The sequence below is a fragment of the Motacilla alba genome, chromosome 8 (assembly GCF_015832195.1).
Source record: "Motacilla alba alba isolate MOTALB_02 chromosome 8, Motacilla_alba_V1.0_pri, whole genome shotgun sequence".
NCBI lineage: Eukaryota > Metazoa > Chordata > Aves > Passeriformes > Motacillidae > Motacilla > Motacilla alba.
The window spans coordinates 11,860,315-11,887,151 of record NC_052023.1 but is presented as its reverse complement, the minus strand read 5'-3'; the positions used below and the strand labels follow the sequence as shown (position 1 = coordinate 11,887,151).

At 39.8% G+C, this 26,837-nt stretch overlaps 1 protein-coding gene across 2 annotated transcripts; it reads right to left on the bottom strand.

Annotated features, from left to right (window-relative positions):
• Positions 1 to 944: 944 nt before the first annotated feature.
• GIPC2 (GIPC PDZ domain containing family member 2) lies at positions 945 to 26,033 on the bottom strand. 2 transcript variants are annotated; one of them, XM_038144678.1, is made up of 6 exons: positions 25,679 to 26,033; positions 17,869 to 18,054; positions 14,278 to 14,458; positions 10,907 to 11,016; positions 10,123 to 10,204; positions 945 to 2,372 (listed from the first exon to the last, which is right to left on the bottom strand). In XM_038144678.1, the coding sequence occupies exons 1-6, from the start codon at positions 25,916 to 25,918 to the stop codon at positions 2,218 to 2,220; spliced, it is 954 nt and encodes a 317-aa protein (XP_038000606.1). In that variant the 5' UTR covers positions 25,919 to 26,033; the 3' UTR covers positions 945 to 2,217. The 2 variants fall into 2 exon arrangements, with proteins under 2 accessions (XP_038000606.1, XP_038000607.1); XM_038144679.1 differs by lacking the exon at positions 25,679 to 26,033 and adding an exon at positions 25,184 to 25,587.
• Between the last annotated feature and the right edge of the window lie 804 nt (positions 26,034 to 26,837).

The following is a 26,837-nucleotide window of genomic DNA, read 5'->3' as shown; positions in this document are numbered from 1 at the left end:
TGCAAATAATCTACCAAATTAGGTAGTGGTCCCTGTCTCATGTGCTGAAAATAGTGAGTGCTTTGAGAACACTGGAAAAGTAAGACCTATTGACATGCTTTACTGCAGTAAATGCTAGTAAAATTGCAATCACTATTTAAATCTTAGGCCTGAAATAAACTCCACAAAAACAGGCCACTGTTACAAGAGGCAGCTCTCTGTAGAATTAGACCTTCAGAGATTATTTTTATCTTGCTATTTTATCAGTGTAATGAGACAAATTATTCCCCGAGTATAAAGTGATTGAACAACATTAATTTCTCAAAATAAAATGAATGGCCAAAACACAAGAGGTTATTTACTACAGGCAACATTTTGTGCATTATCCATTGCACCTTTTCTCTTTTTTAAATGAATTCTTCATTTTAATATATTTTATAACCAGTGGCATGTTGGTAACTAACACTAGTGTACATAAACACTTCCACAGAATTTGACATTTGAGTTTTATGATTTGAAACCAACAAGGAATTCTTGGCATTTCCTTTTTGCTTTTCACCTAGAAGTTTAAAGAACAAATTATATGGCCCACAACACTTTAACCCCTCATTAGCATGGGCAAGTCACCTAAAGTAACCCTGCACAAGACAGAGTGTGCTCTGCACAGAAGATTGTGGGCTCAGACTTGCAATGACTGAAAAAGAAGAAATGCTCAAACTCCTTTCACAAAGTAATACAACCTTAAGGGTCCAAATGAGCAATAGGATGTACAAAATTTTACCACCTCCTTAGAGTTTCCTCAATTTTATTTTCAAGTTTTAGCTAAATTTGCTGAAGTGGAGTTTAGAATCCTTCCTCAAGAACCTAGTAATGAGAACAAGAACCTGTTCTCTCAATGATACTTCAAAGTGTCATGGTTTTAGACCAAAAAAAAAACCAAAACAAACACTGACATAGAACATGTAAAGTTATTGGCATAATCTTTATTTTAAAGAGATCTCTGCAATTCAGTGAAAGACATTTTCTTCAGGTAGCGATTTAGAAAAAAACTTTGGTAGTAATTATTACTTTATATTCTTATGCAAATATAAAAATACTAAAAAGCTATGACACCTTCCCAGGTCAGAACCCACATTCTCATTCAATTTCATTTGCAATAATCTCAGATTTATAAGTAAAAAATTAGTAGTCAAAATAAAGATTTATGTACAATATAACTGGAAAACCTAACATCTAAGATTAGTTTAACATATTTTTCAGGGTCTAGGCATGCATTGTCATCCAAACTACAATTCTTTGTGACTTCACAATAACATCTTTTGGGTTTGAACACCTTCAATATCTCTCTTGTGTTGCAATGTTGAAAAAACCCACAGACAAGAGGGGAACTCCATGGGATCTCAAGAAATCATTTAGCATATGCTAAGTTAAAAATTAAGCACTTAGTGATAACACTGTAGTCTCCAGTGCAGTCTCCAGATATTATTTAAATGCATTAATATTAATCAAAATTAACATTTATTTCTTTCTATGCAGTTCCTATTGCAATATTATGGCATCTGAATAAAGCAGCAGCTTCCTGGTTTAAGCATTTCAACTCTACTTATAATAACCCAGACAGAGCATATTATGACTCAAATGCAGGCAAGCCTTTCTCATCCAAAGATCTTAGATTACATGTTTCAGAGGAAATTTTTCCTTGAATTTGGGTTCTAAAGAAACAAGGTAGCTTCTTCCCAGCTTTGCCTACAGTAAAAACAATGTCCAGGCCAAACTGTAAGAAAACATAAGGCTTTAGGTTAATACACAGGAACAGCAGAAAACCAGGGAACTGCAGCATGAAGCTAGGTAGTTTCTCAACAACTTTATAAACCTCTCTAAAGAGATAAAATAATCCAAACTCTTTGTTGCATATGTCTAACACTTTTCAGACTATTGGTATCAAAGTGTATGTACAATAAAAACTACCTAATTTTCATAAAATTTCTGTATAAATATATCACCTTGACACTCTCCTCACAGTGATTTCTATATGTAAATTAAATGTTTTTATTTGCAGTTGTCAAAAGTTTGGGTTTACCTTAATTTGTATTAGAAACCTTCCTTTGCAAAGGAAAATCTCAGGTCAGAATACTTGTGCAGAGCACTCTGAATTCACATCAGTAAAATTATTAACATTGTGATGTATTTGCAAATCATTTTGTATTTCCAAACAGGGGTTGATAAACTGCACAGTTCTCATTCCAGTCGTCCTTGCTTAGCATCACCTATTGCTCCCCATACATCAAATACAAACTCATCTGGAAATGCAAAGTCTCCAAGAGTTTCATCCAATGCCACTGCAAATTCATCCGGGTTTTTCTTGTCTCTTCCAGCTTCCACAATTGTTGCAGCTAAAAAGCAACAAAACAAAAGAATGTAATTATCATGAAAGTGGCAGCTAATACGTAAGGCCCAAGATAGCTTTGGGATGTCTATTTTCAACAGCTGGTGAGGTCAGCTTAGGGAGATGCAAAGTCCACCAGGTGAATTTAGTATTCAACAGGAGATTATGTACTTAAATGTCATGCTTATGCCTCTAGAAAGTGAAAAAGTTATTTCTGAAAATCTTAGCCAAGTGGGTCAAATTGAGCAGAAGGAAGAGAAAGGCTTTGCTGCTGTGCACAAGAAACTGGAGCCACCAAACACCAGGAACATTTCGCTATGCAGGAGAATGAAAGCAGAGAAGTGATACAATGGAGTTAAACTGTGGTATCTTGTATACTCACACTGTCCAGCATTTTCTCTTATTTACCACAAAAGTATCGGAATTTATCAAGTGCCAGAGCATACTTTTGAAATGGCTGCACTGGGGCTGCAGCTTAGGACTGACTCCTTAGTAGCTGTGCTCATCCCTCACTTTTGCCACTGCAGTTTCTTGGACCCTAGGAAAACGCAGAAGTCTATCCCAAACACTGGATGCTGACAACCCATGGATATTAGAGCAAATGAAAACCTCTCTTGATCATGACACCTGCACTTCCATGAAGGGTGAAAAGAGTCAGCACAGAAATTTCTCCTGGTTAAGCTGGGCCCAGAGAACCACAGGCAGCAAGTTACTATGGTTTGAGGGCAGAATGAGGTCAGACACATCCAGCACAAACACCACTGCTGAATACAGTTTATGTTCTGAGCTGTATCTCTGCTGCACAGTATCTTCACAGGAAAATGATGGTATAGTACAATAGATGAAACATCAAAGTCTGCTTCATTTTGTGATCACTTCACACCCCTGCTTTAAACTGCTAGGTGTCCTCCATCTTTTGTTAAACATCGAATACTCGCCACTTTCTTCACGAGCATATCAAATTCAAGTGTCAAAGTGAAGGATTTGATAGCTTCTAGCCTTTTCTTAGACAAATGTCCAAATGTAAAACACATAATATAGTGCCTGAGAAACTGAAGGAAGTTTTGAAGCCACAGAAAAACATCTTTACTGGGATAGTCTGCCATCTACCACATACACTGTATTGAATCAACATGGCAAAATCTCTCTGATAAAAATAAAAATAAAAATTCCCTGCTCTGAAGTTTTACTAAATTTAATTAATTTTATTTTGTTGACCTAAAACTCAGCTCAACTTTATTGACAGTTATGAGCTTCTGGCAAACAATACTTCTTGTTGTGCAAACATGTAACAAGCTGTAAGCAAGCTTGAGCCATACTCTACATTGTAAACGTCAACAACTGTAATTATGAGGAAACTCGATGTTTTGGTTTTGATTGTGTTCAGCTATGAGGCTCCAAACACAATCACAATGTGTCAAAACTACACAAAGCTGTCCAAGGAAAATGTATGTAAAATCTTGACAAATAAACTGCTGTGATGGAGACAGTTCAAGTGTACCCCAGCTTCCCAGGCACCACTAGTGGTCCTCAAGGACCCTCAAGGCCAGAAGAAAAACCCTATCCCTGTTGCACTGATTCTCTCTGGGTCCCCTGTGAAGTTCCCAGGACTCTGATTCAGACAAATCTGGATGGGAAATGGGCATTAAAGAGGGGACTCTTGTATCTGGTAAGTGGAACACAAGGATTTGTTCTATCAACACCACTCTATACTCCCTGACAATGTGGCACAAGAAAGTACTTACAGGGAAGCAAGCCTGGAGATAAAGGGTATAATTGAAACTTCACCGATTTCTGGATATGAAGCAAGATGTGAACTTACTTTTTATAGACACTGGGAGAAGGGTGGAGAGAAAAGAGCTGTGCAAGGTGGAGTCAGAGCAAACACATCAAGAGATTGTTACACCAGATATTTAGAAAAAGCCACCATCACAAGAGTAAGGATCTAGACAAGTGTTCAAGCAGGGTGGGAGCAGGAATGTAGCCATTTTTAAGATAAATTGGCCAAGAAATATGGAAGAACCATATGACACAGACAGTAGCAATAAAACAAGACAACAAGGCATTATATCACAGTCCAGCTGCCCTGGCTGAAGCTTCAGAATTGCACATAATAAACTGTTGTTAACAGAAAGTACAACTTCAAACACACCTTTCTTTAAAGACTGACCTTCCAAATAACTAAACAGACCCTAAAAAAACTGATTTATTATAGATTTACGAAACTTAAAAACAAAATCCACTAGAAACTTCGCGGATCAACTTTCAGCCCAGTCAAGCAAGCATCAGACCATCGCCGTGCTAAAGCAGCCTCAAAAGAAACCATTTTCATCTCTACTGAGTAAGTCTGATCAGCACTGCAGGGCACATTTCATGCAGTATATTTACCGAATGCACCCTGGCATTCCCAGCCCCAGCTGCTGCAGGGAGCCAGCATCCCCGGAGGCCCGGGGCGCTCCGGCAGCGCGGCGCTGACCTCCAGCGCTGCCCGCGCCCTGCCGAAGCAGCGAGCCCCGCTGCACTGCCTTCGTGCGGGGCAGCTTCAGCGCCGGGCCAGCTTCAGAGCCGGGCAACCTTCAGCGCCGGGCCAGCTTCAGAGCCGGGCCAGCTTCAGAGCCGGGCCAGCTTCAGAGCCGGGCCAGCTTCAGTGCCCGGCCAGCTTCAGAGCCCGGCCAGCTTCAGAGCCGGGCCACAGCCCAGCCCCGTTTCCCTCCGGCAGCCGCCACAGCCGCGGGACGGCGTTCCCAGGGCGGCAGAGCTGCGCCCGCTCGCACCGTGACATTTTGCGGAATTGATGCAGAACTGCCAGGGCAAATCAAAGCCTACTGACTGCCAAGGCATTCAGCAGATACTTGCCAGCCTGAGGAAAACTTTGCTGGTTCTCAGAGGGTGACAGATTCGTGCCAAATGGTCTCCACTCCCCTCCCTTCTCCCCACTGCTTCTTGTAAGAGCTGCACAATAAGTGATTACAGGAATTTTATTCCAATAGAATATTTTTCCACAGTCAGAAGAGCCTCAATTGTTTTCAGATTTTCCTTTTTTTCAGTTCACTTCAGGCAATGTTAATGTCTGATTAATTTTTACATAAAATGTGAAAAGTTCAGCAATCTTAAAAGTGGTGAAAGGAATTACATGTCTCATCAACTTTAACTGAGAAGTTGATGTCAAGCTTCCCAGAATATGAACAAAGTAATATGCTGGCTTTTCAAATATAGTTCCTTTAAAATAACCTCAAAGATCTTTCACAAAATCCTTATTTTCACCTTTAATAGACACATGTGGCACAAGCCATAGAAGCTACCTTCTGCCTGCCATTCTTATTATCTACCTTACATAGTGGTTTTGCTACTTATATCCTATACTGTAACTTCTGAAAAAGCTTTTTTTCAGAAGTCCTGACAGAAGCCTCAATATTTATTTAGCTGTAATGCTATTAGAAGTTTTGCCTTCATTAAAAGGTAACAAATATTACTGTTCTGTCCTGTCACTCTAAAGCAGAAAATGAAGCCTGTTATTGCAGTTTCAGATATTTAACATTACTTGGCTTAAGTTTCATGTTGAACATTGTCAGATCTGGTACTCAATAACTATTTAAAATATTTCTTATTATTCCTTTTTCTTAAGTACTAATTCTTCTTGAAGCTTTTTTTGTTTAACTGGACTTGCTGCCCTTCCTTTTATCAAAAAACTCCCATTATTATTTCAGAGTAAATGAACAGCCATAAACAATATACCCCTGGATGTATGCAATAAAATCCTTTAGAAAAGGGAGTCTTGTGACAGAAGAAGAAAACAACAGATTCAGGGAGAATATCATTTCAGTTAAAACATTTAGAGATAAAAACATGTATTGAATATTGATGGGTTGGATTTGCAAGCCAAGAGAAAAAGCTTGGGTAACAAAAAAGGTTTAAACTTGTTAAGATATTTTGACTAGATGGTAAGTTTGAAAAATGAAGTCAAAAATGGAGAAGTACATTTCAAATTTTTTTAACAGAAGACAGAATATGCAAGGATATTTCAGCCTGGTCTCAGAGATGGAAGGTTATGAAACAGACTATCTTGTGTGCGATGACATAGCATGGACAGGACAAACAGGGGGTCAGGCCAGCCAGCATGGGTTTAGGAAAGGCAGGTCCTGCCTGACCAACCTGATCTCCTTTTATGACCAGATGACCCATCCACAGGATGAGGGAAAGGCCGTGGATGTGCCTACCTGGACTTCAGTAAAGCCTTGGACACTGTTCCCCACACCTTTCACCCAGAGAAGCTGGCAGCCCATGACTGCACCATGGGATGTCCAGGTTGGACATCAGGAAAAATTTCTTTACTGAAAGGGTGGTTAAGCACTGAATGGGCTGCACAGGGAAGTGGTGGAGTCACCACAGCTGGAAGCACTCAAGAAATGACTGGGTGTGACACTTAATCCATGTTTAGTTGGCATGGTGGTGTTTGGTCAAGGGCTGGACTCGGTGATACTGGAGCTCTTTTCCAACCCTAATGACATTGTGATACCTCATGTCTGATAATACTATAGAGAGCAACAGAAAGGAAACAATCATCCAAAAGCAGAAAAACAGAACAAAGGAGAACAAAACACTGGTGGATGAAACTAAAAGATGCTGGAAAAAATGTGGACAGGAAGCCCTTTTGCCATTGTTTACAATCAGTAGCATTCTGGGGTTAGATCCAGGCTTCCTCCCACCCGGAATTTTTGGGATTAAATACAGTCCATAAAAATTCAAGTCTTATTGATTTAAAAAAAATAAATGCCAGTATTTTTAACTAGCACTGTTTCCTGAGTAGCTCCTATTAATCAACTGCTCAAATTCCTTTACCAGAAAGCACTCATAGAATTTACAATAACCTGAGTTATCTCTCAGCTGTGTATTTATGTTTTAAAGAATGCTGAAGTCAAGCCTTGGCCCAATTTCTAATAGCCCATAAAATGGCTGAAGAATACATTTCCAGAGCTAACTGTCCCTTCTCTGGGTTACACAGAGTTTTCAGTACAAAAGAGTAAGGAAGTAAAAAAGTAAAAATGCATCCAAATGCAGGTATGTAAATCTCAATAGCATTTCGATCTCTGCAAATAAAAATAAAAAACTGTGCCAGAAAAAAAGTGCATGCATTTTCTTTAACAATTTCCAAGTATTTTGGCCCAGCCTAGGGATTTGTGAGTAGATTTAGTCAGCCGTTCTTGAAACTGTCAAGATACTTAACCATGCAAAAATTAAGGGCTTTATCTCACCTTTAATTCTGTCTGTTAATTCTGTAACATTAGTTTTTCTCTCCTTTCTTTCTAACTTATGTCTTAAAACTGGGGCACTGTTTCAGAATTCAGTCACACCATGGAAGTGTCACTTTAATGGAGATGAAAGAGTAACATTAACCGACATCCAAAGATTCTGACAAACAGAAGTGCATGGAAGTGAGCAATGATTGAGATCTTAATCACTTGTCAGCTGCACATTGTGATGACTTGCATTTTCAACTAATCTGGCTTGAGTAATGAGTGAAATTTCGAGCTAAGTGGTGATTGGCATTCTCTGAATGAATCTTTTCCTCATATTTCATTTTCATGGGTGACTGATCACATCCAGTATGTGAAAAACTGACATGTGTTAATTGAACAGATTTGTGACAGGTGATTAGCTCTCCTTTCCTAAAAAATCCTAGAGCTGTTTAATTGTTTTAAAATGGTAAAGTTGGGGGGTTTGAGTCATCAACACTGGCTGTTGACTCTTAGATTTGAACATCAGGATATGGCTTCAAAGGTGCAAACTAAAGCTACATGAACCCTGTAGTCTTTGATTTCTGACAGCTTCTCTTAGTTTCACTTCCTTTTGGGGAGGAAAAGAAGAGGTGAGGGACAAAACAATCACCCAGCAGGGAAGAAAAGAGCCTCTCTATGAACAAAGACCTCTTCCTTCTTTGAGTATTCTTTTAAGGCTTTTTTTTTTTTTTTTAAGTTTCCAAACTACATACTGAAAGATGAAGGGCATTCGATCTTTTTGAGGGGAAAAAAAATATCAAGGAATTCATGGGGAAACTCTACCAGGTGCTTAGCTACTAACTCAACCAAGTGTTGAAAGCTGAACTTCTCAGTCTACTGTGCAAAAGCCATCCTGTTTACAGTACTGAGAACCAAAAATACAGGAAACACCAGTTCCCATAGGTCTGTTCCCATGGACACCAGAAGCAGAGCACCCACAGCTACTTATTCCTGTAGGGCAAGGAGCCTGGGGACCTTGGAAGTAACCTGCAAGGACAGGAGCTTCCAGAAGCCCTGCCTGAGCCAGGACTGCAACAGCTGCAGGACTAAAACAGCTCCCAGAGGGACAGCTGGCAGGGGACTCAGAGCTTTGAAGCCTGAGCCAGACTGAGGCACAGAGGTTGCAGGAATGAGATGGGGCATGGAATCCTCCCTAACCTAAACATGGCTCAGCAGCACACAGGCCTCCCAGGAGTGTATTGCACGGCAGCAGCATCCCGTATTAGAGTTGCTGGGAACAGAAACGTTGAGAACTTCTAGATTCCTGGGAATCTGAAAGTTTAGATACAAGCTACAAAACAGAACTCAAGTTTTGGGCAGCTCTGTCCTCTCTTCTATGCCAGGAAGCCTTTCTTCTACCTTAGACTGAAGGAAAAATACTGTTTTACCTACATTTTTTCCTGTGAGAAAACTAGTGGAATCTGCCAAACAGATGCTTGCTGGTAGGAGCACCCAACAAAGGCCTTTTGGCTATTGAGATAACCACCTTTTGTTTTCATTCCTCTGTGTTAACTGCTGCCCCTCCAGCCCTCTGGAGCTTCCTGCCAGACCCACTTTCTCTTCTGCTTTGCCTTTTTCCTTTCTCTCTCATGAAAGGTTTCTTTTCAAGATCACTTTCCATTTAGCCTATTCTCTCCTTTTTCTTGGCTGGTTCTTTTAAGATATTACCATAATAATGAATACCTTCCTCTTTCTCTCAGTACCAGCAGTTCCACAAGATCCTAGGAGGATTACACCAGCCACAGCAGTCTACAACAGCTAGACTGCAACTTCCTACCACACAAACAGAAATTCCTATTTAATTGTTGTCAGAATAACAAAGAAAAGCAACAGCTGCAAGGACAAGTTTGGTGCATCTTTAAGGCACTTATGACACTGGGGTTATGTAGTTTCTTTCATTATAAATCAATGATTCTTATAACTAGTAAGTTTTCTTATAACTTCTGTAAGTTTTCTCATGCTCATCACAACACAGGTTTTAGAGATTTTGATAAATTTGTGTAATTATTCTGTCAGTTGCCTTGCTAAATAGTTGCTTGTTCACTGATGAAGATCTCAGGTTCAAACCTTAGCAATCAACTTTGATGGGTCTATGCCAAGGGGCAAAAAAAGCAAATAAACATACTTAGCCTTAAGACTTCTTAACCATGGCACACACAAGATCCACTAGAAAATATATGCCAGAAAGAATACAGTGGTGACAGTTATAGCAAACAACTAAAAAATTCATGCAACAGTGTATAGGTAATGTGCAGAAAGAACAGAGGATTGATTGAGTAATTACATCATAAGGATTGAAGTGGGAGGGTGATTCTTTTACCACAAAAACACATTTGTAGAAATATAGGCAAGTTTTTGAGACTGAAGGCTGGACAAATTTTGCTTCACTTACATCCAGAGACTACAGTACTCAATAAATGTTAGACTACGGAAAATGAGAAATTATTTACTCTTGTAGTAATATATCTACTGAAAACTCACCTAATTCAATATCTCTTATGCCCATGTATGTTTCAAGAAGCTCATCCACTTTTTTAATTGCTTTTTCTTCAACTTCAGTTGGCTTTGTTGGAATAGAGGGAGAGAAGAGCAAAAGTATGATTATGTCAATGCAAATTTCAAAATAACCAGCAATGTGCCAGTGATTATTCTTACTCCCATTTGGCAACCTAGACTTACAAAATCTACAGATAAAACACACTATTCCACTCTCTTTCCCTCTTCTCACAAACATGAGATTTCCTCCTAATATCAAGCCACACAGCTCATGCACTCAAACTGAACAGGAGCCTTATATCTCCTGACAATACAGATCTCCATCAAATCCTCATCAGCTTTAGAAGAGCCCAGAATAAATGGTATTTATTCACCAAAGTCTAGTCTTGGCTTTGCACAAATTCAAGTCAATGTATCTAATTAGCCTCTCCTAACAACAGCCCTTACACCAACCCCATACACTTCAGTGTCAGAAATGGAACAAATTCATCACAACCATCCCAGCTCTTTTTTTTCCCCTCTCCCCTTTTTTCAGCACCCCTTGGTCTAATCTAAATTCATCCAGGTAGTCCATGACATCTAAATCTAGGTTCTTTGCTTCCATGTTCTTCAGCCCCATCCTATCCCTGCTAGTCGTCAACTTTAGTTGTTCTCTTCAGTCCCACAAGCTTTGTAACATCCAATTTTTCCTTGCAACTTATCAGCCTTGGAGAAGAATAAATCAGAAGCTGGGTGATTAAACTACGGAAGGGCATATACCCCACCATACCATTTCCTCCACAGTAGCAGGGCCTTTGGCTCTCAGGCGAAGTGTTTCTCTCCCTTTGGAGATTTTAGCCTCTGACAGAGTTCTGCCTTTGGATCTTGGTTCCAGCTTTTCTAAAGACAAAACAAATCCAACAAGAATAAAATACCAAACAAAACTACATATACGGTACAACAGAATATGGGGTATGTGTTTTGGTTATTACAGTATCTTCACATTTAGTCTAATCGAGATCTCAACTATGTAAAAATCTATTCATAAATTAACTATTCTAAGTATAGGTTTGCTGACAATTTCTTGTCTTCAAATTGTAATATCTGCTCTACTGCACTGAGGCTAGAACAATTGACCAATATATCTAAGCAGGCCTATGGCATTCATTTCATATATGTACTTTGTGTAATTTTATTTCCCTCTTCTACAGAGAATTTATATTAAAGGTATTTATACCTTTAAATTAGATAACAGCTGAAGTCAACGGCCAACTGCTGATGCCTTCGGGTCTTTACAGACAGAACACATAGCAGGTTTAGCATTGCAACATTTCTATCCATCACTGATGCAATGGTGCAAACACTCCTGCTAAGCAGGTGATGATGAGCCACACCGAGCTGAGCTAACAATCTGCTTATCAGCACTCACAGAGGTGAAGTGGCCTTAAGCAGATCTGCGGGAGGTTTTCCACTAGTTTCACCAAAATTATTTCAGAGCTGATAAATCTCTACAAAGAGTATCTGGTTTACACGAAGTTTCCTTTACCTGAATTCAGCCTTTCTTGTTTCATCCTGGGTAAGGGCACCCCAGTTAGCAGATGGAGTACGGAATCATTTAAGATTTGGGTTTCTTGTTCCAGGATGCAATTTTACATTCAAGAGTGGCAAGGCTTTAGTTTACTTACTGACATGGGAGTTACATAGTGAATCTGGAAAGTGCTAGAAGAGAGGAGACAATTCTGCAGAACTGCTTTTATTTGTCCTGTTTTCTCTAACAGATTATTCCTCCTCTTAATAGCAAGCCTTTCTAATAAGCTCTTCTTGAAGGCAATACTTTAACACATTATATTAATTTTGCTCAGATAGATTTCAGCTCATCATTCTTGCATAAGTGGTTATTATGCTGAACAGTATCCTTGAAAAGTAAATTTTATTAGCTTTCATGATACAAATAGGTATGTCAAAGTCTCTTTTATATATCCTTAGGATCAACACTTTTTCTTTATCCTTTTATTGCTTCAAGGACAGTTTAAAACATCCTTAAGATTGTCATCATTTCTGCTAAACTTGTTTCAAAAAGTCATTCCTGATAAAAAACCCCATATTTTTCAAACTCTGTCACCATTATCACCTTAGAACTCATGATTTGACATAACCTTCATTTGCAGTACTTCAGACCAAAACACTCTGGCTATCACAGAAACTATTTTTCAAGTTCACATCATTAAAATGCAGAGTTTGTGTTATGCTGCCTTTACTTTTTTCTATTCATTTTTCACGATTCACAGACGCTTGTGTCTGGTACAAATCTTTAGTTCTGTGCTACAAGCCTTGCCTAGGGGAGCTAAGACAGCCTGTGTGTACATGATGGAAGGATGTCCAACCAGTAAATTATTCTTATTTCACATTCCACTGAGAGGAAGAAAAATAAAAATAATTTCACACAGAGGTTTGTCTCTTATTTCTGTACCCTCACCAAATTCTGTTGAAATTAACAGGAATTCAGCACCTACTTGTCGAGCAGGATCTGGATCTTGTCTGACGTCTCCTTTGGGGCTATTCTTAGTGCTTAAGCTGCAGCTAAAGCATTATCTTTTTGCCTGAAGCCTAACTGTACCTGCCTAAAGGCAGGACGTTTCAACCTACTGAGCACTGCAACTTGCAAGTTAATTTCTGTAAAGTAAAAAAATAACGTGCATCTTCCAAAAATCTGTCCACAAAGCTCTGGTTGCCTCTTAAATCAATGACAGAGAAAAGGTATTGCCATGAAATTAGTGCATTTCCTCCTCTACATCACAGGCAGACTAAAAGGTATCTTAGCCACCCAGCTAAAGTAAAAATATTAAATTATGGCTGAACTCATCAATCAAATGCTGATTTACCCTGCTCTTTACAAACAGACCGTGTAACACTTCTAGCATTGGACACAAATTATAGGCCCATAATAAAAAGAGGCATTGCTGCATTACTAACTGTGATGGACAACATATGCAATTCTTTAGCATAACGTATAACACACACATTTACTAAACAGCAGTACCAACTTACATACAAGCATTAGAGATCAACTCATAACTCCCATTCTTCACAGAAGCACCAAAAGCAAAAAAAGAAAATCTTTGCATTTCTCTCATTTTCAATTTCTGCTACTATTCTGACACCAAGTGTCAAGACTGGTGTATGACAGTAGCTGTAAACTACTAACACATTAAAATTCTTTTTTAAATAAACATTAAAAAATTTTGCTGCTGTAGTGAAGACAGTGATATTGAATTGACTGTTATTGCAGGTGTGCAGAAGGCTTCATACAAATTTATGATTTAGCATTATTTTGAAGTTTTTATTAAAGGAAAATGCTACATGGTTTAGGGAGAGGATCCAAACAATTGAGATAATAAAAAAATTGTAACTCAGTCTCTATTTTGACTGCCTGAGCAAAACCTCCCTTTTTTGTTTGTTTGTTTTCTACATTGATAGAGTTAATATATACAAGAATTAGCAGTAGGTATGCATTCCTCCTATTTAAGCAGCACTTCTCATAGCATGCAGGTGGCAAGCAAAGACAGAGTTTTGCAATTCTGCTTTCCTCCAATTCTGAGTTACCTGCTGCATGACTGGAGATCCACAAAAAGGCTGGGGAGGGGGAGAGGGAGAACAAGCAGACTGCAAAGAGGTCCTCTGGGGAACCCCAGACAGTGCTTGCTGCACTTCTTCTGCATTAGAGAGCACAGATCCCAGTAAAGGGTACAGAAATACAAAAGTCTGGTACACAGAACAACAGGGATTATGTATCAATAAAGGAAAAAAGGAGTTTTGGGGATCAGGACATTAGGGAAGCGATCCATGCTTTGAAACTGTACCTATGAAACAATTCCTGTTCTAATTTTGCAACATCATGTAGTGGCAAAAGAGACTGACTAAGGCTCAGGTGAGGTAATCCACACCAGGATGATGCTGGAGAAAGCAAGATGGAAGAAAATCCATTCATATCTCTTCCACTTCAAAGAAAAAAACTAAATGTACTTTCTTCTAGTAGTTATGTTACCACAAGTGGACAGCTGGCTGCATTCTGAAAACAAACTCACAATGTAATGTAATGTAATGATGGGATTTTACTGTCAAAGTGTTTTACTGAACAAGTTGGACAGTCAGGTCACTCACCAAATGCTTTCAAAGGCTCTACCAACTCCAGCTTAAACTTCTGACCTTTCTCCAGATCTTTTAGCATTTTGGCAACTTCATAATGCCGACACTCTGACACATTTTTCCCGTTTATGGTCTCTATGTGATCACCCACGCAGACGGTTTTGGTTTGGTCCATAATGCTGCCTTCTTTGATTCGCTATTGTTAAAAAAAAAAACACCACCAGAATTAGAAACATTTCTTTAAAAGGTGATCATTTTTAAGAGGTGACACCACTGAGTTTCAAGAACGTCAGTTAACAGTATCAATATCACTAAGCTTATTATTGCAGCAGTGTTTTGTCTATAAGATCATAAAACATATTTTAAAAAGCATTATTTTTCAAACAAAATATTTTAATAAGCATTGAATATAGAATCAGACAGGGGAAAAAATAATGCAACCACACTTTAGAAATAAAGAGTTCTGAATAACCTAATATTTTTGTGCTTTAAAACTGATCACAGACATTTCAGTAATGTGAATGTTTATTCAAGTTTTTGGGGGTCTTCTATTTAATAGCTTGACAAGCATAGGAACAAAATTTTTCTCTTCTCAAGTTTAGTCCAATAACTAAGTAAAAAAATACATACTGTAAAGGGTTGGTCTTAATAAGACCCATCCCCAGTGCTGAAACTACTATTTTCTTCATTAAGCTATACAGCTGTATATTAAAGGACAGCCTCTGAAATAATAAAGAATAAGAAAATATTTTAACTGCCATCTCATGGAAAACACAAACAGTCTGAAAGTCCTAACAGAAGTTACAGTTCTTACGAAGTGTAATTTAAAAGTATGGGGGAAAACCTTTAAAATATCTCTATGATTTATCACACTTTAAATTTCAGTGATTCTGTTTATTGTTGTTACACACTGTCATATTTGTGAGCATACATCACTTAAGCCATTATTATATGGCTATTGAATAGAAAAGCTATGACATAGTAAAATGTCTTTTATTTTGCAAATACAAATTTCATTCTAACGTGTTCCTGAATAACAATCTTTTCAACAAAGACTGACGAGGTTCAGGCTAACTTTGTGTGAGATAAAGTGAGACAAGGCAGATGAACACGCTGCCACCTCCCACTGTAGCAGCCAGCCTGGTGTGCAATCCTCCGGGAGCTGCTCCCAGCCTTGCTGAGCCCACACATGTGCCTCCATCTGAGAGTCGGTGGGAAGTGTGAGAGTGCTCACTGGCATACAGTGCACTGCAATCATTTTATGCTTCAGGCTGAGTTTAACTCTTTCTAGCACCAAACAGAAGCCTCGTGGTGAATGTGGATGTGGGTATTGCACACACCAGAAACCAAATGTGTTCCTGTTTCCAGGACTCAAAACCTGTCCCACCCAGCTTCAATCAATGTTTAGTCTACATGTTGAATATTCATTTAGCTTCTCTTCTTAGCACTTGGATCCCAACACTAAAACTGCTGAAATAATATTCACTGGCTGTTATGTGTGTCACTTTTTATCATCACTCCAAGTTAACTGACTAAGACAGTTGAGCTACACTGTGGAAGTAATTAAGATGCAATTGCCTGTATTTCAAGAGCTCTACAGTCCATTGAGAAGCTATGAGGATCTATATTTCCTATGCAATGCCTACTCCATTTGATAATATCTCCTTGTACACCACTTAGTCATACTTCAAGTTCTACTGCTGTTCTTTGAATGCTAATTTGACTCCATAATACTTTTTCCCACCTGCCTGTGTACCCCAAAAACAAATTTGTGAAAGCAGAATGACACCAGGTTTTGTTCTTAGTAAGGCAAAACAAGATTAAATTTAATAGGAAGAAAAACCTGCAGTTCAGTGTCAAGTTTAAAATTGGTTGGGTTACCACATCAAACCTAGAAACCTCCCTATTATTCAAAATGCAGTAAAGTAACTACAACCCATAGCAACCTTCAACAACCCACCAATCAGTAAATTTAGTATTAATTTTTAATACTAAATGGGACATAGAATGAATGGGACATAGCTACAAATTTTTAAGGAACATATATGTATATAAACAAAAAAAGATGCAGCTTTTACTTTTGTATATATGTATGTGTATATATACATATATATATATAAATCAGTGTTTTCTATGCTGATTTATAAGATCCATTAGCTAAATCTGCAACAACAACAAACAGAGTAAGCTCCTAGAAACTTAAAAACTAGAAGCCTTACAACTGATGCATTCCCATGAAGACCGCATCATTTTCATTACAATGCTTATTATTAGACCAGTACAAGGAAAAATAATACATATTTGCTCAGAGGAATTTTACACAATTTACTGGAAATTACAGCCTGTCTGGCTAATGTTGTGAGGGCTTTCCAGTGTGCTCCAATTGTGCAGCAGTCTGTGTGAGGGCTGTTCTCTCTGCCTGTTACCAAGCAAGCACAAAGGGAGTGTCACTGCACAGGGCTGCACTCGTGAACGCTGCTCACTGAAGCACTGCTTCAATGCCTTCTTTTAAAATGCCACATAAGCAGCAGCTTGACTGAATGTTATGGGCTGCATAGATGCCGCCACTAGAAATTCACAGTTCTTTGTCTATAAACATAAAAGTTAGGCTATGATTTTGCCAAAATGCTTAGTGAAACCTTCACTGCATCTTGACTTTCACAAACATGACCTCAGTCACATTTTTCCACAACAAAGACAAACAAAGTGATTTCTAAACTGTGTCCTGTTTTATAGCCATGGTAGCTGAGGAATGAACAGAAAATATAACCTCTCCTATAAAAGCTCTGTTTACATTGAGAACCACGATTGGGGCAGCAGTAATCCAAGATAATTGCTAATGCCTCACTAATAATGGGTAACTGGAGTATATTAGAGCAAAGAATCTCAAAAAGGCAGAAAATGTGATTGAGGTTCCTAATTCCTAGTCTAGCAAGAAGGGCAGCATCATTTAATAAGCCTCTACTTGTCTCAAAACATACTGCCTCTAGATAATATAGAAGAGGAGAAGGAAAGCAATTATGATTAATATACTGAGTATGTTACTGCCCATACCTGCTACTCAAGCTCATTGTGGTAAATTGTGTCAATCCATATCCTTGTAATTTACCCTATCTAAGGCAACAATACTGGAAAGCTGAAAAACCACTGTATTTGCCCCTACTCTTCTGCAGCACTAAGGCTTCTGCCCTGGGAATACCAAAGACTGAAAGAACATGATCTCATTATCACATGAGTGACAGAAGTTCTATAAGCATCTAATAAATGACATCAGAAAATCAATTTAAAACAGGAGGGGGCAGATGCAAGCAGTATCTAACACCTACCACCTCAGGGTAGCTCAGGAGATACAATGGTCTCATTGTAAAGCTGATACACGTTACAGAAGCAATGAACAAATGAACTGATTTTGAATGACATGCAGTACAGATTAGCTGAACTAATTTTGAATTATGTACCTAAAGAAAAGCAACTTTATTCTTTACTTACCATATATATGATAATAAAAGATTTTATAGCTGTAAAGGATCATGAAACCAGTAATTAACCTATTATAGTAACAGGAGCTTCTATAGGACAAAGTATTTCACTGGTAATTAAGTTTACCTTTATAAAAGCACAGCCAGTTCCATTGTCTGTAATGGTAAGTCCCAGCATATCATCAGTTTTAAGAATTTCCACTTCTTTTCGCTGTCCTTTCACATGGGCAAATATGAAATCTTCAAGGCCAATTTGTGCACCTAAGAGCTTGTCCATATCAACTTTATGAGTGTTCAAAGTGCAAAACATGATCTGTGCAGAAGGAAAGCAAACACATTAGCAGTGTATTAGGTTTGATGAGCTTGATAGGAAGCTAAAAAGAGAGCAGAGTTCAGGCCCCTGTGACAGGTCCATATCTTAAGTGATCCCCCTTCTTCTCCAGCTATACCAGGAGAAGGAATAGTCTCCATCCACACACAACAGAAAACATCAGTAGCTCAAAGTGCAGGTGAGAGCTGCAAGGGAACATAGGAAAGGGACCTCTCTGTGTGAGCAGCCTCTCAAGGCCTGTCTCAGCACACCAGCCCTGAGAGAGGCATGTTGAGCTCCTACAGCTTGCACCAGGTCTGAGAAAGCAAACTGAAGAGCCATCACCATCTTTTGCCTCGTTATTCACCCACCTCAAATTCCACCTGATTCAAAGATCACTATGGACTACTTTAAAACTTGATTAGTTGAAAGCAGTTTAATGGGAAGAAAAAAAAAAAAAAAAGAGAGCTTATCAAAACAAAAGAGTCATGAGAGAGCATGAAATGCTTTGTAGTGCTCCATGTGTTCCTTTCTTAGCCCAGAGCACACTCTCCCCAATGGGCTTGCTTAGTTCCTACCCTTCCCCAGCATGACCTGGGGTCATCCCTGTTCCAGTAAAAGCAAGGCTTAATAAAAAGTTCAAATTGCTTCTTTATAAATCAGCTTTTCTGAGGGATTTCCCTTCAGCACTGGATATCAGGCAAACCTTTTCCTCCCTACACCTATGCCAGCTCTTCAGCAGGGAGGTTTCTTGTTCTGGGCATAGGCAGGGTGAGAGCAATCCATCTCTACTGCCTGGGAACAGAGATGCTTCTGGCCACCACGGAGCTGCAGGAAGCAATTTGGCCAAGCCCAGCACACCCATCACAGTTACAGTAAGGACAAGTGCCCAAGCCTTTCCAAGCTGCAGCAGGAGAGGAGTGAGGGCCAAGGGAACCCCAGCTTCCTCCTGGGCAGCGCGGAGAGCACAGGGCAGCAGCCAAACCAGAGAGACTCTGCACTCCAAGAGAAACTTGGGCAACCCCTGAAATCTAATTCACTGAGGCAAAGACACAGGTTTTCCACACCAGAAAACCACACATGCCTTTTTCTTTCCTTCTGGCATCACTGGATGAAAGCAGAAAAATTGAAATGAAAGTCACCAACCTGTTTAAATTGATTCCAGGTCAAATGAAGAGCGGATACTTTTGCTAATGTATTTCACTGAGAGCATTCAAGTTTCTGGAGCTTTCTAGGACTTAGGTTCTGTAACTATGGGGGTTTTAATCTTAAAAGACTGAAAGTTAATAGAGAGAGTGTGTTTCTTGATAGAGGTCTTGTTTAATTGCTGTTTTTAAAAATAAAACAAACAACCCCCCCCCCCCCACCAAACAGCCTTACTTCTATGGCTACTTGCTTATCTCATCTAATCCATCAAACATCCACTGCAATCTAACACCTTATTTAACAATGAAAGTCGTAACAGCACACCCTTAACAGACATTAGTTTTATTTGCTCGGGTAATGCAAAGGTTTTCAGTTAAACAACACTCTAGATGTAGCAACACCTAGAGAAATTAAGCTGGTGTTAAGTAGAAAATTGAATATAATAAAAATGATAATTATAATAATACTCTCTAATGACAAGCTTTTTTTTAAAACAAAAAAATTAAAACAGATGATATTAAGTTCACATACACATTTTCAGCTCTCTCAAGCTACATAACTTTGCCAGTTTAAAATGGTAACTCAGTTCTCTGTTCATTGTTCCTGTGATGAATAACAAGCACTGTCTTTACATTTTAGACATTAGCATCCTTCATCTGACCTTGTCAAACGGACAATCTAGTAAATACTGTCACACCTTTGAATAGATAAAATTGGCAACAGAGCAGAAATGTGATATTTAGAAACTTGATCCAGAGTTTCTCTTTATAGATCTTCATCTGGATGGCATTCCTACTACAGCCTATAAGTCTGCAGAATTTTTTGTGAGTCAATTCTGTGCTAACCACAAGGCTGAGAGAGCATCAGCTAGTCAAAAATAAAACTTAAATCATTCTTCATCCTCTTTAGTGAACAACTGCTTTTTCTCAGAAGAGATATATGCAAAGAGTAATGTACTAAAGATGTATTTACCCAGAAAGATATAGCACTACACCATCCACTAGTTATAGCATAGCTTTATTTGTCACAACTGAGACCTATTGATTCAAAAATGGTGATTTTACATAAGTTTAATATTGGTACCTAATGCCAGATTATATACTTGAATACTTAAACAACAGGTTCTACTCACTCAAACTTTTGCATATTTTTAATAGTAATTTCTTTATTCAAAAATGAAACAAGAAAAAAAAAAAATCAGTGCAATTCTCATGGTTAAGTCTTTTCTGTCCTTACCCTAAACCTTCCTAGGCATGGTCTCTAACTCAGTATACCAATGCTGTGAATATTTCATGCCAACTTTAGCAAGGTTTATAAATCAGAACTGTTACATCAGTCACAAAGTATCTAGGATACCTCCTTCACCGAGAGTTATCTTCTGCAGCACTCAGAAGAAGGAAATTCCATGTTGCTGGACACGAGGGGCTTATGCACAACTTTATAAAATAGATTTGTCCGGTAAGATTACTAACAGATTATTCCCTGCACCCATATTTTCAACTGGAAGTGACCACATTAGCCAACAAAACCAAGGCTATATAAAGAAATGTAAGTATGTTATATAAAGAAATGGTATTAGCTAAAAAAAAGAGAGTTACATTATGTGTTATATAAAGTATATATGCAGTACATTATTGCATGTTCTATACATTAATTGTAATCTCATCTTCCATATTGAGCTGACACCTTGAGAAGAACTCAATGAGTTGGTTGATAGATTACATACTCAGAAACTATTGAAAATGTATTAAAAATCTCAGATAACTTTACAGAGATCATAATCACTTTCTGTTTAAGAGGTAGGGAACTGGGAATTTTAATTCTGAGCAAGATGTTACACCCACTGACATATTTCCCTATATATGTAGATGTCATCATATCAAGAAATCACCAACGCATTTTCTAGGCATCTTACTCACGTAATCTTCCCTGAGGAAAATGTGGGAGCCTTGACCAGCTTCAGCAACAGGAAGAGTAACCAGCTCCTCCAAGTTCTAGTGAGCTTTTGGTACTGTCAGGTATTCAGCCTGGTCAACATATACAAAGGCTTATAAAATAAGCATTCAGTGTTTTGCTGTTTGTTTTGGGATTTGGTTGGGGTTTTTTGTGTAGGTTTTGGTCTTTTTTGTTTTTTGTACACAAGTATTACAGTGTACAAAAGTAATTACAGTGTAAGTTCTTCCATCCAATTATTTCCATACTAATATTTCAAATACTTTCAATCAAAGTATTGGAAAAGACACAGCAAGCATCACAGGCAATATGGGTGTGACATTTAAGCACTGCTTAGGGAAACAGCAAGCAAACAATTCTTGCCATAGGGTTGGGAGGAGGTGTTTTGTAGGGAGTGTTAAGTTTGCTCATTTAAAGTATTCAATCCGTAGGCGTGATTGTGAGCAATGTGTTTCAACAGATAAGCTTAACAATAAAACTTCCAACATTTTGGTGATGAGGATTTCACAAGCTGACCCTTTTCTCTAAAACACCCTTCAGATTTTTTATTGTTAAAAGGACAGTTTTGTTCAGAAGCACAAGATTCAGCAATGGCTTATTTGTCAGCAGTCTTTCATAAAACTTTAAATTGAACAGGTTTAAATCAAATGCTTCTATGAAAGTTTAATGTGGCACAGCCTCACGGTATACTCGACTGTTTAGCATGAGGAGGCAAGGCCTGTGGAACTACAGCCCACACACAAGCTCAGCAGCTGAACTCCTGCTAATGGAAGAGAAAGAGGGAGCTGCATTTCTGCCCTTACTGCTGCCAGAAAGGTCTCTTCTCCTGAGTTACCCTTGTGATGCAAAATTCCTTCCACTGTGAAAGAAACCCCAACCCCAAGGGCTCTGGAAAGACACAGCAATCGAGCATTAAGTTTAGTTCACCAGCCCCACCACATTTCACCTTTCAAAGCAAACAAAATAATCAAAAGGAAAATTGCAAGTAGGCAAACCAAAAGCCCACACAGCCTCTATGGGTTACCATTCCCTTCTCGTCTGATCAAGAAATAGCCCTGCTACAGCTGGACTTTAATATCCACGTTCTCAGTGCCTGATTAGCTACTCTGAATACTTTAAAGCCCTACCATGTGCTCTCACAGGAGAGCACCACCACCAAATGCCTTAACAGACCCACATTGTCCTTCAGCCAGTGCTCATTTATTTATCATACAGCCTGCACTCAGCACTTTCACCCTTACGGGGAACATTCCCTGCTACATTCCCAATAGTCAGAGTAGAGTAGTAATCCTAAAAGGTCAAAGCTACACATAAATACTTTTTCCAACTATTTTCCCTACTTCAACCTCCATAGAAAAAATAAGGGAATATTTCTATTATTTATGCAAATAGAAACATACACGTAACTGTGCGTGGGTTGTGTTGTTAGTTAAGAGTTGCATCTATCTATCTATTTTTTTTTTAGCTCTGTGCTTTCTTGTTGAAAGCTTGTTGAAGTAATCAAGTTAAAAGTCAAGAAAAATGTGATGTACCTCAAACAACACTCATAATAATGATGCTGGAAATGATAAAACTCACTTTTTTATATAACTTTAGTCAAGAGTTTGTTCTCCTTTGCCCAGGCAGAGGGGAATTGAAGTTTCTCTTTAGAGACTCTTCACAGGGATTTAAAATTTTAACATTCACAGATTAGGAGTAGCCAGAAGATACACAAGAGATAAGAGAACATTATCGACCATTACCCCCCAACATCACCCCCTGGCCTGAAATACCTGGTCTGGGAGAAAACTGATAAGAGAACTGAAGTATGAGGACCAAATTAGCATCGAAGGCAAAGGGATCAATAACCAACAGGAGATCGAATACTAAGAATTGCCTAATTTAAGAGCAGTGAACAAGAATTTCTTTGGGTTTTGTCCAAAGAAACCCAAAGAAATTTTTGGTTTTGTTTTGGTTTTGTTTTGTTTTTCTTTGGGTATTTCTTTTTCCTGCAGTTTCAGTTTCGGTGTCAATGACACAGGCAATGCATTGCTAGAAGCCATATTCATTCCTCCTCCCTGTGGAAAGAACAGTCACCTTGGACAGAGAAAAGCAGAAGTGTTGGACGTGGTAAAAGTCAGAGAGATAGGCAGAAAGGGAGGCTTCTGCCTACGCCTCAGCTCAAAAGGGGTAAGAGAGATATAAATTACCTACAAGAAAGGATAAGTACAGGAAAAGCCTCAGGAAGAGTCTGTTATGTCTCACTCCTTCATAGATACCCAGCAAACACATCCCCTTTAAAGCCATACCCATCCTGTCCCCATCCTCCCCTACTCATGATCCAGGTCTGCACAGAAGTTTCTGTCAGTGTCAGTCCAACAAATACTGTGTTTTATATAAACTTCTCTCTGTCACTGTTGGCAGTCAATCGCAGAACCTGGAATGGATTCTCCAGCAGAAACTGAACTCAGCTGGTCCCGGGAGGTGTGATCCAAAGAGGAAAAGAAGTGCTGTAACCATGTGGAGTCAAAAGGAGAAGTGACAGATTACAAGTACAGCTCATTCAGAATCGCATTAAAACACTTAGGCAGGAATTTATCCAAGAATCCATACTGCTGCCTGCCCTGCGGTAACCTCACATACCATATTCAATGTACTCACTTCTGCAAAAGGCATCTGACTGCTCTCTACACAGAGCTCTTCCCCTCCATCCCCCCACTATTTTCCAGCTCAGCCACTCCAGGGTGGCGATCTCTGTGACAGGACCTGTTTCCAAAGGCAGTCACGTGTGGGTATCACGCTGCCCACAGGCTTCAGCAGAGCTGGGTCACTGAAACTTTCCTAGACAGGTAACACCTACAAATGGCATTTGAGTACCTGAGCGTCCTTCAGTTTGCTGAGATGTAGCTTCTGGCATCATTCTTTACCCCAGACTATCTATCCAAAAGCAGTTTTACTAAATAGATAATAAAATTAAAAATAAATTCTAATAAGTTCACATTTCTTGGCTGTTCACTGATCTATGCTGTCTCTATGCAAAAATCTGTTGCATGACTCTCTGGTCTGAATTCTTCACTCTGTTATGCCGCCTTTACACCAGGAAATACTTTTGTTCACTATTTTCACATCATACAACTTTCTTAAAGCCAACTGAATTTCTGGAGTAGAAGATTTTAAGTTCAGTGCCTCCAGCAATAATTCTCCGTCCATTTTTAGCAATAAGCCACATTAAAATAAAAATTAAAGGAATGGAACATTAGGGAGAAAAGGAAAATAAGAAACTTCTCCAGTCTGGCACATGGCTGGCAATATACGCCCATGATATGTGGTGCTTCCTCTAAAACCTCTGAGGGTGTCAGATTATACATCTAGCAGGAGAAACAGGAGCGCACCATTCATACAAAATTAAATTTCTCTGTGAAAGTTGTTCTTTCTCAAGTCAGTGGAGCCAAAAGTTCAACAGTGAAAGGAACAAAATTAAAATAGAAGACAATCTGGTGATTATGAGAACTTGAGTATACAAGGTATAACTGAGAAGGAACAGAACAAAAGGGGAACAGCAGCTCAGGATGAAAAGAAAACAAAGGAGCAGAAGGTCTGGGAAGGTCTGGGACACTGATGCCTTGCCTCTTAATTACTTAATGCAACAGTGACTGATTAAAACTGTATTCACTGCTACTGCCACTTTCCCTTTACAATTTACTATTTGAAATGCTACGTCAGGCCACAGCAAACTCAGAACAAAGCCTGTAGTAGTAGTAGTCTTTACAACTTATAAAGAAGTCATCTACAAAGAAGAAAACAAGTAAAGCTGTACAGCCACACGTAGGCATAATGAAATGTTAGCCCTCTGTTTCAACTTGCCACTCAGAGGTTAAGGTTCAAAGAACCACATAGGAAGAACTTGATATGGCCACTACCTTTTAACTAAGAGAAAACAATGCATTTACAAACACAAATGAATCATTATCCAAACAAATGTTTAGAACATGGCTCAGAAAAAAAAGATCAAAAAGGCAGCAGAGCTTAAAAAGGAATCCTGTTACAGACTTAAGTTTAACTCCATTCGAACAGTGAGCGTTTTAAAAATAATTACTCCATGAAGCAGAAAGCTTTCCAAACATCACTTTCGGCCGAAATTTTAAAATGTAGTACGATTCAGGGCATTTATACCACATGCCCTCCCCTTCCAATGCCTTCCTTCTGGGTATTTAGCCTCATAAATCTGCTGTCCCTTTTTTAACTGGAATGGAGCAGTGCCTAAGAGCTGTGTCAAACAGCAGCCGGCAACAGTGACACTGGAGTTTTGGTCAAGAGATCCACTGTTTTTACCATGTAAGAGTTAAATGCAGTCACACTTATGTCTTTTCCCACACGGTAACGCTCATTTGGAATAGCCAAGGCAGTTTTTTTTCTCCCAAGCGGTGTGAAGCAGGCACGTCCCCACAAGCCCGTGACAGAGCACGGGGCAGGGCGGTGGGAACAGCCCCGGCGCCCTTTGGCGCCCCCGGAGGCGCGGCGGGACGCGGCCGCGGCGGCGCGGCCCTACCTGGGCGGGGTGGATGCCGAAGGCCGCTCCGATCCGCGCGTACAGCTCGCGGGCGCTGCCGAAGCCCTCCACGCGGCCCGTGGGGCTGCCGTGCGCCAGCTGCGTGTGGAACTGCAGCCGCGACGCGCTGGCCGACGGCGCCGGGGCCGCCGCGGGGGCCGGGGCCGGCGCCTCGCTCTCCACCAGCTTGAAGGTCTCCTTGGACTTGTCCTTCTTCTTGTTCCTCAGCCCCAGCGGCATCTTCCCCGCCGGCCCCGGGCTCCTGCGGCCGCCGCCGCCCGCGCTGGACTCTGCCCCCGGCGCGGCGCCGCCCCGGCCCCGCGGCCATCGCGGCCGCCAGGTGCGGCCCGGCCCCGCCCCGGCCCCGCCCCAGCCCGGCCCGGCCAGGCCCGGGCGCCGCCGCCCCTACCGCCTCCGGGCAGCTCGGGGCCATCAGCGCTGCCCTGCCTGCGCTCACACCGCTCCCGCCTCCGCCACAGAGGGGTCCTTTAGCCACCTTCCACTCACTCGTTCAGGAATTTCTGCTAAGAGCAAAGTACTGAATACCGGCTAGTGTAGATTTACACCCTGCACATAAAAAATCGCCTGAAATATACAAGGACTTCAGGCAACTCTTTCTCATTTATCACAGCCTATAAATCTCTAAGGGTTCATAAAGCAACAGTAACATAACCAAAGTTTAAGAGACTTCCTATTGTACTGGACAACAGCTCTGAAATACTGAGATTTAACAAAGAAAATACACTTTTCAAGTATTTGTAACATTTAATGAATTCAAAATGTTTCCTCTACTGTGAAATAGAGCTTCTAACATATTGTAGTTAGAAGTTCACATTTCAGGAGACATCTGTGCTCCAAAGTAAGCACACTCACCTCAGTGGAACTGCTCCATTTTCAGTAGTGCACTGAATTCACCCAAGATGTGAAGAGTGCAAAATTCATGAGACAACATTCAGCACTTCTAAAGGAAACCGGGCGAAAGGCACAGAGAGAAGCAGCACTGCCTTACCACATCTTCTGACTTGCACAATAAAAAAGACAAACCATTGCAGAGAAAAAGGATTCTGGCACATGGAGTCAGACCAGGCAGGCAGAGACAATGAATTACTGTGAGGCAGCCCTGAGTCAAAAGTTCTTAGCAGATCTAATCAGAGCACCT